The sequence below is a fragment of the Ananas comosus genome, linkage group 14 (assembly GCF_001540865.1).
Source record: "Ananas comosus cultivar F153 linkage group 14, ASM154086v1, whole genome shotgun sequence".
Taxonomy (NCBI): Eukaryota; Viridiplantae; Streptophyta; class Magnoliopsida; order Poales; family Bromeliaceae; genus Ananas; species Ananas comosus.
The window spans coordinates 9,933,283-9,947,328 of NC_033634.1; the positions used below are offsets into that span (position 1 = coordinate 9,933,283).

The 14,046-nt window shown below is 32.7% G+C and overlaps 1 protein-coding gene across 2 annotated transcripts; it reads right to left on the reverse strand.

The window, feature by feature from the left end:
• LOC109720045 (putative B3 domain-containing protein Os04g0347400) lies at nucleotides 8,916-12,727 on the reverse strand. 2 transcript variants are annotated; one of them, XM_020246918.1, is made up of 4 exons: nucleotides 12,572-12,727; nucleotides 10,344-10,599; nucleotides 10,041-10,198; nucleotides 8,916-9,950 (listed from the first exon to the last, which is right to left on the reverse strand). In XM_020246918.1, the coding sequence occupies exons 1-4, from the start codon at nucleotides 12,632-12,634 to the stop codon at nucleotides 9,711-9,713; spliced, it is 717 nt and encodes a 238-aa protein (XP_020102507.1). In that variant the 5' UTR covers nucleotides 12,635-12,727; the 3' UTR covers nucleotides 8,916-9,710. The 2 variants fall into 2 exon arrangements, with proteins under 2 accessions (XP_020102507.1, XP_020102506.1); XM_020246917.1 differs by having other exon boundaries at nucleotides 9,513-9,950; nucleotides 10,269-10,599; nucleotides 12,572-12,726.

The window sequence follows — 14,046 nt, forward strand, 5'->3', positions numbered from 1 at the left end:
AAATTATATAATTTTTTATCAATTAAATAGATCTCTAATGTGGAAGATTTGCATGAAAACTTAAATAATATGTAGAAAAAGAATATTCTAATGAGATTTTATTAATTAATAATATTTTGCTTACTGTTTGAATGATATGATTAGGGGCCTGATTCATAAATCGCCTAAAATTGAGGGCCTTCAAACATTTTTTTATCATAATATGATTTGTATTCATTAAAGGGGTCTCAAGTATAAAATTTTTTTAATGCAAAATAAAATAGTATGAATGGCATGGCCTAAATCATTTTTTATATAAAAAGTTTGCATGACTTAAATCATTTTTGACATAATTTATAAAATTGAAGGGATTTCAGGTATAAATATCATTTTTTGTCCTAACAAAGTGGCTTTTTTATAAATAGTATAAAAGAAAATTTTTTATGGCCAAATGTTGAGATCTAAAATTTAATTTATCTAAATGTTCAATTGAGCAATAATTTTTTTACTATCTTATGCAAATATAATAAAATTATTAAATTATAAATATTCACTAATAATTTATTTAAAAATTATATATTATACATCAATCATGTCCAATCTTAATTATTTTGAAAAAAATATTTTTTATTTTTTTAAATATGTGACGTGCATTGCACGTGCACTCTACTAGTATAATATAAATTGCATCTCTCAGATTAATTTTAATTATACTATATTTATTATTAAATAAATTAGTTCAATATATGTGATATATTAATAGATCCGGTGTAGATATTATTTTTCATATTTAAGAATGAGAGAAAGTTGAGGAGAATTGAAAGAAAAGCTACACGTAGTAGTAAAACTCTCATTTCGTATATTTATATATATATATATATATTTTTTTTTATGCTATATTTTTTAAATCTCATATGAGAATTTTTGGTTTGTTACTTGTTGCTACTTACTTCTAGGTTGTATTTTTTATTTTGTTTCTTCACTACTCAACCCCATCTTCCTCAAATTCTTTCTTAATGGATGAGATGAGGGACGAAAGAGGAAAGCCCCCATTTTTCTCAATTTCTTTCCAGAAGTGCCCCCCACACTCTCTCCCCACCCTATATATACATGTAAACATAGTCATTCAACCATGCACACTTTCTCTCTCTCTCTCTCTCTCTCTCTCTCTCTCTCTCCCTCTTTCTCTCTATCTCTCTCCTTGCCCGCGTACGCAAGCACACCTCTGTCTCTCTCTATGTCCACAATAACGAGCTTGCTGCTTTCGCCAAACTTTCACCAAGAGCAATCGACAGAAAGTTCCCCCAAAGTAGGAATCACTGTCGGGATAAATGTCCCCCAAAGTAGGGATCATTGTCGGGATAAATGTCGGGATGAGTGTTCAAGGGATGATTGCTACTGCGGCAACCGGCCTACTCATCTACTGCATATGGAAAAGGAGGCGTTCAGGCCCCCGCAGGAACAACAAAGGCTCCACGACAGGGCAACCCCATAGCGATATTGAGTCGGTAGTCGCCTCAGGCGTACTAGAGGGCCGCATCGCTGCGCGAATGATTAGCAACTGATCAATATTAGTATCTATAATTTGGTACGTAGGCTGTGGCTATCTATTTATACACTTTATTTTGAGTTTGTAAGGATTTTGCATATAAGCATATATTTTGCATTTTTGTTTGGGTTATGTTTAAAAGTCTCATTGCGGCAGTATTTACTAATCGCAAGCCATTGATGTATTTTTTTTTTAATCTTTTTGAAAACCCGCGCGTTGCGGCGGATAGATACTACTAAAATAAATTTAATGTCTAACTAATATATCAAAAGTTTGTTGTTATTTTAAAAATCAAAATAGTCCAAACATATTGGGTTTTTGCAAAAGTATATTAATCTGCTGAAACCGATTAGTAACAAAATGCTCATAGAAAGATAATAAATATGTCAACTTGTTGAGCCAAAAAATGACATACTATTTGGAAGAGATTTAGATAAAATATTCGATAAAAATTAACATTTTATAAATCAAAATAATCAAAGGGTTAAACTTTTTTGTATAAGTTATATCTTTGTAACTTCATTTTCTTATAAGCTATAATATTTACCCCTTCAAGAAAATGAAGATCGTTTTAGATCATTATCAATCTAATTTTGTAAACATTCTTATATCAATTAATAAAAAGAGTCATAAAAGTAGAAAAAAAAGTAAGTATATGAAAAGTTATATAATAAATTTTTGAAAGACAAAAAGATATACAACCTAATACAGCCTAAGACAGTAATATAATACACAATTTTACTTTAAAAAAATATATAAAAAATAAATGATAGAAAAAGAAAAAGTAATAAACCTTCAACACAACAAACACATCAGTTCGAATTCCATGCAAATAAAAAAACTTAAAAAAACTGAATAAAACTACCTAAGAAATTTCAACGTTACAACATCAAGAATATATAAATTTTTTAAAAGAACTTTTGAATTTTGGAGTAAGGCACAATTTGATGAAGATGACAGCACCAAGCTCGGTGATGCAGCGTGCAAAATCATACTCCGTCCACAGAACGTGCTCGATCTTGGCCTCGGAGCTCATGGAGGAGGAAGAGAAAGTAGAGAAGGAGATAAGAGGGCTTTTCATAGGATTCTATGATTTACAGTTTAAATTAGGGTTAAGATGGGCGGACCATTAATTAGACGTTATGTGTGGAGGGAAGGTGAAGTGTTGAGTTAAGGTAGGTGGACCATTAATGGGTGCATGGAGGGAAGGCGAAGTGTTGAGTTAAGGTGGGTGGACCATTAATTAGACGTTATGGGTGGAGGGAAGGCGAAGGGTTGGTTTCGCAATATGAAGTCCAAAACTAAAGAAAACACGCCACGTTGCTTTTCTTTTGGGGATAGGTGACTTTGAAATAAAATCTCCTTCATTATAGGTGACTTTGAAATAGAGTTCTCAATAATTATGTATTTATTTTTAATTGATATCTTTCCGACTTTAATTTTTTATTAATTAATTAATTCAGTTTTATTTGATATAGAGTAGTTAATTAATTAATTTTCTAAAATTTAGTATTTATTGTTTAGGATTTAAAAATTTTGGTTAAATTTTTAGTTTATTCGACTAAATTAGTAGCTATATGCAGGTTAATAAAAAAAAAATTAGGAAAAATTGTCTAAAAATGAGGGAGAGTTCGTACATTTTTATCTAAATAAATTATATAATTTTTTATCAATTAAATAGATCTCTAATGTGGAAGATTTGCATGAAAACTAAATAATATGTAGAAAAAGGATATTCCAATGAGATTTTATTAATTAATAATATTTTGCATACTATTTGAATGATATGATTAGGGGCCTGATTCATAAATCGCCTAAAATTGAGGGCCTTCAGACATTTTTTTATCATAATATGATTTGTATTCATTAAAGGGGTCTCAAGTATAAAATTTTTTTAATGCAAAATAAAATAGTATAAATGGCATGGCCTAAATCATTTTTTATATAAAAAGTTTGCATGATTTAAATCATTTTTGACATAATTTATAAAATTGAAGGATTTCAGGTATAAATGTCATTTTTTGTCCTAAAAAAGTGGCTTTTTTATAAGTAGTATAAAAGAAAATTTTTTATGGCCAGATGTAGAGATCGAAAATTTAATTTATTTAAATGTTCAATTGAAAAATAATTTTTTTATTATCTTATGCAAATATAATAAAATTATTAAATTATAAATATTCACTAAAAATTTATTTAAAAATTATATATTACATATCAATCATGTCCGATCATAATTATTTTGAAAAAATATTTTTTTATTTTTTTAAATATGTGACGTGCATTGCACGTGCACTCTACTAGTATAATATAAATTGCATCTCTCAAATTAATTTTAATTATACTATATTTATTATTAAATAAATTAGTTCAATATATATGATATATTAATAGATCCGGTGTAGATATTATATTTTATATTTAAGAATGGGAGAAAGTTAAGAGGAATTGAAAGGAAAGCTACACGTAGCAGTAGAACTCTCATTTCGTATATTTATATAGATATAGATTTTTTTTAAGCTATATTTTTTAAATCTCATATGAATATTTTTGGTATGTTACTTGTTGCTACTCACTTCTGGATTGTATTTTTGATTTTGCTTCTTCACTACTCAATCCCATCTTCCTCAAATTCTTTCTTAGTGGATGAGATGAGGGACGAAAGACGAAAGCCCCTATGTTTTTTTCCAGAAGTGCCCCCCACACTCCCTCCCCACCCTATATATACACGTAAACATAGTCATTCAACCATGCACACTTTCCCCCCCCTCTCTCTCTCTCTCTATTTCTCTCTCTCCCTCTCCCTTTCCCTCTCTCTCTCTCTCCCTGCCCGCGTACTCAAGCACACCTCTGTCTCTCTCTATGTCCACAATAACGAGCTTGCTGCTTTCGCCAAACATTGACCAAGAGCAATCGACAAAAAGTTCCCCCAAAGTAGGGATCACTGTCGGGATAAATGTCGGGATGAGTGTTCAAGGGATGATTGCTGCTGCGTCAATCAGCCTACTCATCTACTGCATATGGAAAAGGAGGCGGTCTGGCCCCAGCAGGAACAACAGAGGCTCCACGACAGGGCAACCCCATAGCGACATTGAGTCAGTAGTCGCCTCAGGCATACTAGAGGGCCACCTTGTTGTGCGAATGATCAGCAACTGATCAATATTAATATCTATAATTTGGTATGTAGGCTGTGGCTATCTATTTATGCACTTTATTTTGAGTTTGTAAGGATTTTGCATATAAGCATATATTTTGCATTTTTATTTGGGTTATGTTTAAAAGTCTCCTTGCGGCAGTATTTACTAACTGCAACCTATCGATGTATTTTTTTTAATCTTTTAATAACCTGCGCGTTGCGTGTCACGCCCCGGATTACACGTTTCCCCGGGTACGTCAACAAACCCGCTGTATACATAGAAATTTTTCCTGTATACGAAGCGATAGCTGTACCTGTAAACAAATTCAAGCTACAACTAGTAGTATAGAGTTGCTAAACTGAACTAAATATAAATAACATCAAGTTCACTATATATACAAAGTCTCCCAGATACAACATCTCTCGCTCCAGCGAGTAACTAGCATAAGTATGTACATAAACCAAAAACCAAAACTACATGTAGCTAGTTCTCCTCTAGTATTGCAACCAGTGAAGGGTTTAGCTCGTGACTCCCTTTCCACGATCAGAATCGGCGACAGCACCAGCCGCAGAAAAAGGCTTTACAAAAAGGGGTCAACAACTGGGTGTGAGAACTACTACAAAAAGAAGTAGTCCTCAGTGGGTACCGCTACCGACCTCAACGGCTCACCCACTAAGTCTACAGAAAATATGCACAAGGATAGTAAAGGAAGCTGGAAAAACTCTACAGCTACATGCCACTATAATATCGCTGACCACTATTCTGTAGATATAGCAATGCACTCTCTAACCCAATCTCACTAGGGACTGTGAACGCACCCGTCTCGCTTGTCGAAACTACACCAACCACCACCACGTTGGGTTGTTGGTGGAGAGCAAGTCCAACCAGGACACTACGACATCAACGCGAACGCACAAAGCCCAACTCTAGAGTGGCATTCGTGGGCGCTACCCAACCGAGTATGCAAGCGTTTCTCTGCCGAGCTCAATTAGGCTCTCACAAGCTATAATCAAAGCAAATGAGTCTAACTGGTCTAACAGCCAAAGCTCACGTGCCCTCGGCACAATCTGATACAAATACAGAAATCTGGGTCCACCGTCAACCGCGACAGCACCCGACAGTCTGAAACAGTCTACACACTACTGTAAAAATAAACTCGGCCTCCGAGCACAAGTGCAAACTCATCCTACACTAATCTGGATATCTATCGCATACTAACAGCGATGATACAACCAAACCACAGCTCCTAAAACTAAATCTGGTAATTTTCAAAAATGACAATGTAGATTCTAAATGTTTTCTCCTAAGTCAATTCCAAGTCCAACATATAAAATTAAACTGCTAGCTTAACTCCAAATTCAGATTTAAACACTACTCCATGAATTCGAGTACTAGCATGGAAATATACAAATGATACATATTGATGATGCTAAAACTTAGAAGATATTCTGACGATTTCGGTAAATTTCAACCCACCTCGAAAAGCCCGTCCAATTACGGCGAGAAGTCGAAAGGAGGGAAAACACACGCTCGCCTGGCCTCCCAACGACATAACCGCAACGCACGCGCTCCCAAACGGCCCTCCGAAATGACGTTGAAAATCTCCCGAGCTCGAGCTACGGCCTTCACCAAGCATACGATTAAAAACTATAGAGAGAAAGGAAAATGGGAAAAAGCACACTCTCAGCTAATTAAGTTGATAACCATGAGAAAGGGTAGGTGGCATCCTTATCCACTAACAAAATGACCACCATACCCTTTACCAACTCAAAGTGACAGCTGGAGTACCGGTACCCGATTTGGTTACCGGTACTCGGCCTCTTAACCCGCAAGCGCGCACACAGGGTATCAGTACCAGTCCGATACCGTACCGGTACTCAGCATCAAATTGGCGCAACCCGAGAGCAGTTTCTTTGGAAATACACTAGGGTACCGGTACTCCCCTGTCTGGTACCGGTACTCAATACTGAAAATATGTACGTTGCGGATTCCAATGTTAAAATTCTGCTCGCGCGTCGCACTGGCTCCATTTTACGTCCATTTCACGCCAAAACGACTCCGACTTGTCCTAACACTCTCTAGATGTGTCGACAAGCCTCAGATGCTGAAATCTCGCGGACAACCAAACACCAGGGACACTACATTGCGGCGGATAGATATTACTAAAATAAATTTAATGTCTAACTAATGTATCAAAAGTTTATTGTTATTTTAAAAATCAAAATAGTCCAAACATATTGGGTTCTTGCAAAAGTATATTAATCTACTGAAGCCGATTAGTAACAAAATGCTCATAGAAAGATAATAAATATTTCAACCTATTGAGCCAAAAAATGACATACTATTTGGAAGAGATTTAGATAAAAAAATTCAATAAAAATTAACATTTTATAAATCAAAATAATCAAAGGTTTAAACTTTTTTGTATAAGTTATATCTTTGTAACTTCATTTTCTCTATAAGCTATAATATTTACCCCTTCAAGAAAATGAAGATCTTTTTAGATCATTATCGATCTAATTTTGTAAACATTCTTATATCAGTTAATAAAAAGAGTCATGAAAGTAAAAAAAAAAAAAAAAGTAAGTATATGAAAAGTTATATAATAAATTTTTAAGAGACAAAAGGATATACAACCTAACACAACCTAATACAGTATATATAATACAAAATTTTACTTTCGAAAAAAAATATAAAGAATAAATGATAGAAAAAGAAAAAATAATAAACCCTCAACACAACAAACAAATCAGTTCGAATTCCATGCAAATAAAAAGAACTTAAAAAAACTGAATAAAACTACCTAAGAAATTTCAACGTTACAACATAAAGAATATGTAAATTTTTTAAAAGAACTTATGAATTTTGGAGTAAGGCACGATTTGATGAAGATGACAGCGCCAAACTCGTACATTTTTATCTAAATAAATTATATAATTTTTTATCAATTAAATAGATCTCTAATGTGGAAGGTTTGCATGGAAACTAAATAATATGTAGAAAAAGAATATTCCAAGGAGATTTTATTAATTAATAATGTTTTGCATACTGTTTGAATGATATGATTAGGGGCCTGATTCATAAATCGCCTAAAAATTGAGGGCCTTCAAATATTTTTTCATCATAATATGGTTTGTATTCATTAAAGGGGTATCAAGTATAAAAATTTTTTAATGCAAAATAAAATAGTATGAATGGCATAACCTAAATTATTTTTTATATAAAAAGTTTGCATGGCTTAAATCATTTTTTTGCATAATTTATAAAATTAAAGGGATTTCAGTATAAATGTTATTTTTTGTCCTACAAAAGTAGCCTTTTTATAAGTAATATAAAAGAAAATTTTTTATGACTAGATGTAGAGATCTAAAATTTAATTTATCTAAATGTTCAATTGAACACTAATTTTTTTTACTATCTTATGCAAATATAAAAAAATTATTAAATTATAAATATTGACTAATAATTTATTTGAAAATTATATATTACATATCAATCATATCCGATCTTAATTATTTTGAAAAAAATATTTTTTATTTTTTTAATACGTGACGTGCATTGTACGTGCACTCTGCTAGTTTTTATAAAAGTTATGAATGGTTTACTAATGCTGTCATAATTTCTAACTGATATAAAAAAAAATTAAAAAAAAGAGGGAGACAGAAAAGAAAGCGAAGAGAAAACATTAAAAGCAGCGAACAATTCATTAATTTCATATTGAGATTTTACTGTATAATAAAAATGATAAATAATTCATTATCTCGTTATAAAAGTATTGAGAAAATAATAAATTATTTACAGTTTTTCAGGAAAAAAATGACAAACAATTCACTTTTTTTTTTTTTTTTTTTCATTTCCTATGTATTCAATCCAATGCTTACATGACCCTAATGTGACAAAAAGTAAACTAGTTCTGCAAAGGGTTAGATTACTAATTTTAGAATTATCGAAGGTTATTTTAATTTATTCGTTAGAAATTAAAAAAGCAGTTCTTTTATCAGCAGGCGCTCTCAATTTTAATTTTAACCATTAGGCTCTCTAAACTTTATCACATAATCAATCAAAATGGCTAATTATATAATGGTTTTTTAATTTTCCTTTTTATAATAAGATTCGTTTTTTAATGGCATTTTTTTAAAAAAATTTCAGCTAAAATTTCCGTTTAATCAAAGTAAAATTTGAGTAAAAAATAGGTTAAATTAAGTTTCTTGTGTCAAAAACTCCATTGAATCTAACAAAAGAAGTCGCATCAGTACCGAATAATGTTTATTGCATCAATAATAAAATGTGACAATTTTCGTCCAATTTTACGACGTAAACCACAAAAAAAATCTCAAAATTGCTTGCATCTTTCACCGAACAAGCCTGATTGTGGCAGTTCATCTTCTTAACTGTGATCTAATTCAGCTTCCTCACAAAGCTGCAGTCCTTCTTAGCAGCTTTTGAGGCAATCATCAGGGCAGCCAAATTTACCTCAACATAAAAACAAACATTTCTGTACAGTCCACAGCAGTGTCAGCATTGCAGAAATTGCCAGCAGAAAACATTCTTCATGTCAGTTCCTCTCACAATAAAAATTTATCATGATCTTCCTTATTTCAAGCAATGTGAACATGACAGTCTGAGATGTATCCATTTGTGCAGCAGTAAGTTCAGAAAACTGCAGTTCAAAACTGTTAAGCAAGTAAAGACGAAAGGATTCGACATACTATGATGAAAAAAATTTGCATTAGATGTAAATTATTTTGTATTTTACATTCCTATTATAGATTGTTCAGTATATCCGAAAACATCAAGAACAGCAAAAATGATGATCTATCAAACTGTGAATTGTAGGATAATAAGATGCATAAACAAAATATAGATCCAAAATATTATACCATAAAGCAATCCATCTCACGAAAACATGCGCATCGTCAGCAAATGGAACCCAAAATACCAAAAACACTACAATTCGAAGCCCACATGCAACCGAGTAATTACCTACATTAAAAAGACGAAGAAACAAAAGATAATGAACACATATCTGGAAAATGGATTGCTGCTTCTTATGCGCAGCAGCGTTTGCGTATAAGAACTCGCATTTCCCCGCTAGATATTAGCTGAAAGATGCATTTATCTCCCTCCTCCAAGTTATTCCCCACAGCAAACTCCCTCCACCCTCGATGAATCCGGCTATCTCTTTTCCCATTCCATAATGTCACAGGCCATGATCTCTTTTTCGGATCTTTAAGTACAATCTCCCTCCTCAGGAGCCCGTACGATGAACGGAAACTCATTGGAACGCTCTACGTAATTCAATTGAGTTTCACTTAAGCACATAAATAATAGGACTATAATGGTTACGAACTGTTCTGTTAAGAACGTAGCGAACTAACCAGGCACAAGCGACGACGAATGTTTCCGCTGACGTTGCAAGATCTCATTATCTTCTCAAAATGCGGTGGACACGGCGCGGAGTTTTCGTTCTCAACCGATTTCTTCTTTGCTGAAAAACCCGGAGGAGTGCGCGGCTCTTCGGTATCTTGTTGATCATCTGAATGGCACTTACATGCAAAGTAAATATTGTCACATGAGAAGATTTGGCAATTACTCGAAATACTCACAACTACGAATGTCGTCGCGGTTTTCATCTTTGGTTTCACCCAAACTTCTCTTCGAAACTCTGTGGACGATCTTACCACGCAGCTTACGGCATCCGCTCGTGTCGAACACTTTGGCCTTGAAGACCATGTTTCCTTCGTAGCGAAACAGGACGAAATCGCCTGCGACTAATTCGTGGGCCTGCGAGAACTCGCGCCAGCCATTGTCGAAGTACAGTCTGTCGTCTCCATCTCTGACGAGAGTTATGTGCCAAAACTTGCCGAGGGGGCTAAACAAGGTTGCAGTTGCATTACGCTTTTTCGTGAGAAGCTCAGCAATCGGTCGAGGAATCGGCTGCAATAAAATATCAAATGCGAATCACTTCTATTTCTTCTCAAGAAATTTAACAAACTGAGCATAATAGTACAGTCCTGTCAATTATTCGCAAGCCCGATTAGCGTTAAAAGCTTGATTCGATGTCTAAACATCTTGTTCGTAATACATTCTCTTCGTTACGTTATCTTGAAAAACATGACTACAATCACAAAAGAAAATCGGCATAATGTGTAAGTTATCACTTCAGAAGTTATCGTAACATCCGAATAGAAGCTAAAATCGACCACATATCTCGACTAATTGGTGAACTTTAGGGATGCTTTTACTTTTACTTTTGGTTCGTTTGATTGGAGTTATTTCGATTAGTCAAATTGCAAGGTTTGGAATTTAACTGCTGTAATGGCTTTTTTAGCTTGTTGAACTGCAACTTCTTAAACTGTCAAAATTTGATAGCCTATAGTTGAGGGGTCAATTTCAAAATAACCTACAGTTGAGGCGGTCAATTTCAAAATAACCTACAGTTGATGGGGTCCCCATACATTTTGACATTTCTTTTTTTGGCTATATTACAAAAAACCCCTCACACTTTGCTCTGCATCCGATTACAGGACTACACCACTGTCTCAAATTTATCCAATTTTGGTAATAATGTGTGGGGACTCCCTCAACTATATGCCATTCTGAAATAGACCCCTTAACTTTTCATTTTTTTATTTTTTATATTTACACTCCTTTAACTTCTAAGTTTTTGTATTTGAGTTTTTACAGTTAATCAAGTTAAAGGATTTTGTTAAATTCTATGGATTTGTTAGCTATTAACAGTTAATTAATCGAGCTTTATTCGCTGCAAAGTAACTTGAACTATAAAATGTGATGAACTTATTATCAATCAATTTGGTAAAATTCCCCATTTATTTGGCTAAAGTCGCTCAATTCCACACGATTTTACCAACAATTTTTACCAACTTTATCCACCAACCTATTTATCAAAATATCTGCATCTAAATTCAGCAATCATTTCAAATTCTCGAACATACTCAAGTTTCAGTAAAGTGCAGTGTTGAAATTGATGCGATCTTTTATGTCAGGGTAATTGAGACAGAAGATAAAGTGAATCAGGACGTGGTTTTTAGTAATTTACTTTCTATTGTTTAACCCTAAAAATGTGAAAATCTGTTCTAGGGAATAAATTTCCATGGAAAACACACATTCCAAAATTCCATTTTTCGCGACAAAAACATTTCCATGAATTCCGAAAAAAAAAAAAGTACAGGAAACATTTTAAAGTTAAGGACTGTTTGGTTTCTCGAAAAAGTACGGAAAAAAATTCCAAGAAAAGAGTTCTTCACAGAGAAACACTTTTTCAGAGTTTTCTGTCCTTTGGTTGACAAAAAACTAGCTTTTCTGGATTTTTTTTTTCCAAATTTCATAAAAAATTAGTGTGAGAAATAAAACAGTGGTTTCCAATAAATATGAATATTTTTTTAAAAAAGCTAGTTTTTCTCTTGGATTCAAAGGAGCGGAAATATTGGAAAAGACTTTTTTCTCATATTTTTTTTTTTCATACTTTTCCGTAAACGGACGGAAAAATACTTTTCCAGTCAGAAAACTATTTTCTGTATTTTCTCTCTCTTTTTCCAGGGTCCAAAACACCTACTTTTTCCCTTCAAAAGAGTTAGGAATTTCAAGACACATCTCTTCTAGCTCCCAAATGATTCATACTTTTCTTTTTTCTTTTCTGTCTTTTTTTTTTTTCTTTGATTAACAGGGTTGAACCTATTTTTACAATTTCTTTCATATATAAGCATCCACACTTCCAGAACTTGAAAAGAAAAGTAATGAAACGAAAATTCAGTGACAACTAAGATAACAAGCCCCATTCATTGAGAACATTAGGTTTATATGGATGATAGTAGTAGTAGTAGGAGTAGTAGTAGTAGTAGTAGTGAAGAGAAGAAGAAGAAGAAGAAGATATAAATAGATATATAACCAGCTTTTGGAGAAACTCAGGTGGGAGCAGCAGGACAAACGGGCCTATGATTCTGAGAACCATTTCTCGCACGACTGCATGAAGCTTCACCCTGAATGGGTCTTTGGCTTTTGAGGGAAGTGCTTTCTTCAACTGAGAGAGAGAGAGAGAAGAGAGAGGAGGTAGGGGGTGCTTTTGGAGTCCGGTTCATGTACTCCTCAAAGGTGTTCTGGAGGTTAGAATTTTTTTTTTTTTTTTTTATTTTTAGCTTCTCAGAATTTTTATTTTTATAAATTACTCTACAAAATTTATATTTGTACGATGAATCTATTCCGTCACACAAATGTCCCGTTCGTTAGTTAACATGGTGAGTAATTTACGTCTCCTTTTCATGTTTTATACTTAAATTAAATCGTATCTTTTCTATATTCACCGTATTTATTATATTAAACGTTGTTATAAGTTAAGTCACGGTAATTATTCATCGTGTTTGATACAATGAGGGAGTGTTCGGCTCGAAGTCGGAATCGGAATCAGAAGAATCGAATAAGCTGGAATCGGAATCGAAATGACTCCATTACTTAATTTGTTTTGATCGTCACTGAATCGGAATAAATCATTCCAATTATCGTGTGTTTGTTCAGGTAAATATTAAAACGTAATCAAATTAATATATCTAAATTATCTTTATAATATATTATTTAATATTCAAATTAAAAATTAATATTAAAATACATTAAATTTTAAATCATTTTTTTAAAAAAAAATAAACTTGAAGATTGAGTGGATAATTTAAAATATAAAACTAAATTTTGATTTATTCAAATTCAAACTTAAAATTACAATTTAAATTTTAATTTTTATCCATAATTTTAATTTAAATTTCAAATAAATTTGAATAAAATTTTATATAAATTAAAATTTAATTTAAATTCAAATTCATAAGTTAGATTAGAAATACTTGATTAAGTTTTAATTTTTAATTCAAGTTCAAATTAAAATTTAAAATTATAAATTTAATTTCTAAATTTAAACTCATATTTTAATCAAAAAAGTTGAAAAATAAATTTAATCCGAATAAATATCCATTTCGTTCGGATTCAAATTCCCGGATTGGAAAAAGAGGTGATTGGGAGATTCCCATTCCACTCGGGAATCGGAATCGGAATGCGACTTCCACATATCAAACACCCACAAACGGATTCATCCATTCCGATTTCGATTCCAAGTTGAAAAAGAAGCGAACCAAATATACCCTGAATGTTTTACTATGTTCAACTTAACATGACGCTTGCGTGGTGGTGATAGGGTCAATTTTGTAAATATAAATTTTGTGGGACTATTTATAATTTTTTTTGAGAGGGCTATCAGCAAAGAAAGCCCTTATTTTTTTTTTTCTAAGAATAGGCATAGAATGGGTAAACTTCAATATCATCCTTATAGTTTCATGCATTCTCACTTTAATATCCTGTGATTTAAAATATATCATTTTAGTA

Bases quoted from the DNA above. Each gene is read 5' to 3' on its own strand.
- LOC109720045 (XM_020246917.1), bottom strand. From the start codon at position 12,634: ATGGTTCTCAGAATCATAGGCCCGTTTGTCCTGCTGCTCCCACCTGAG. The intron at 10,199-10,268 runs GTGAGTATTTCG...AGTGCCATTCAG, and splicing joins CCGCGACGACATTCGTAGTT to ATGATCAACAAGATACCGAA. The intron at 9,951-10,040 runs GTTAGTTCGCTA...TGAATTACGTAG, and splicing joins TTCGTCGTCGCTTGTGCCTG to AGCGTTCCAATGAGTTTCCG.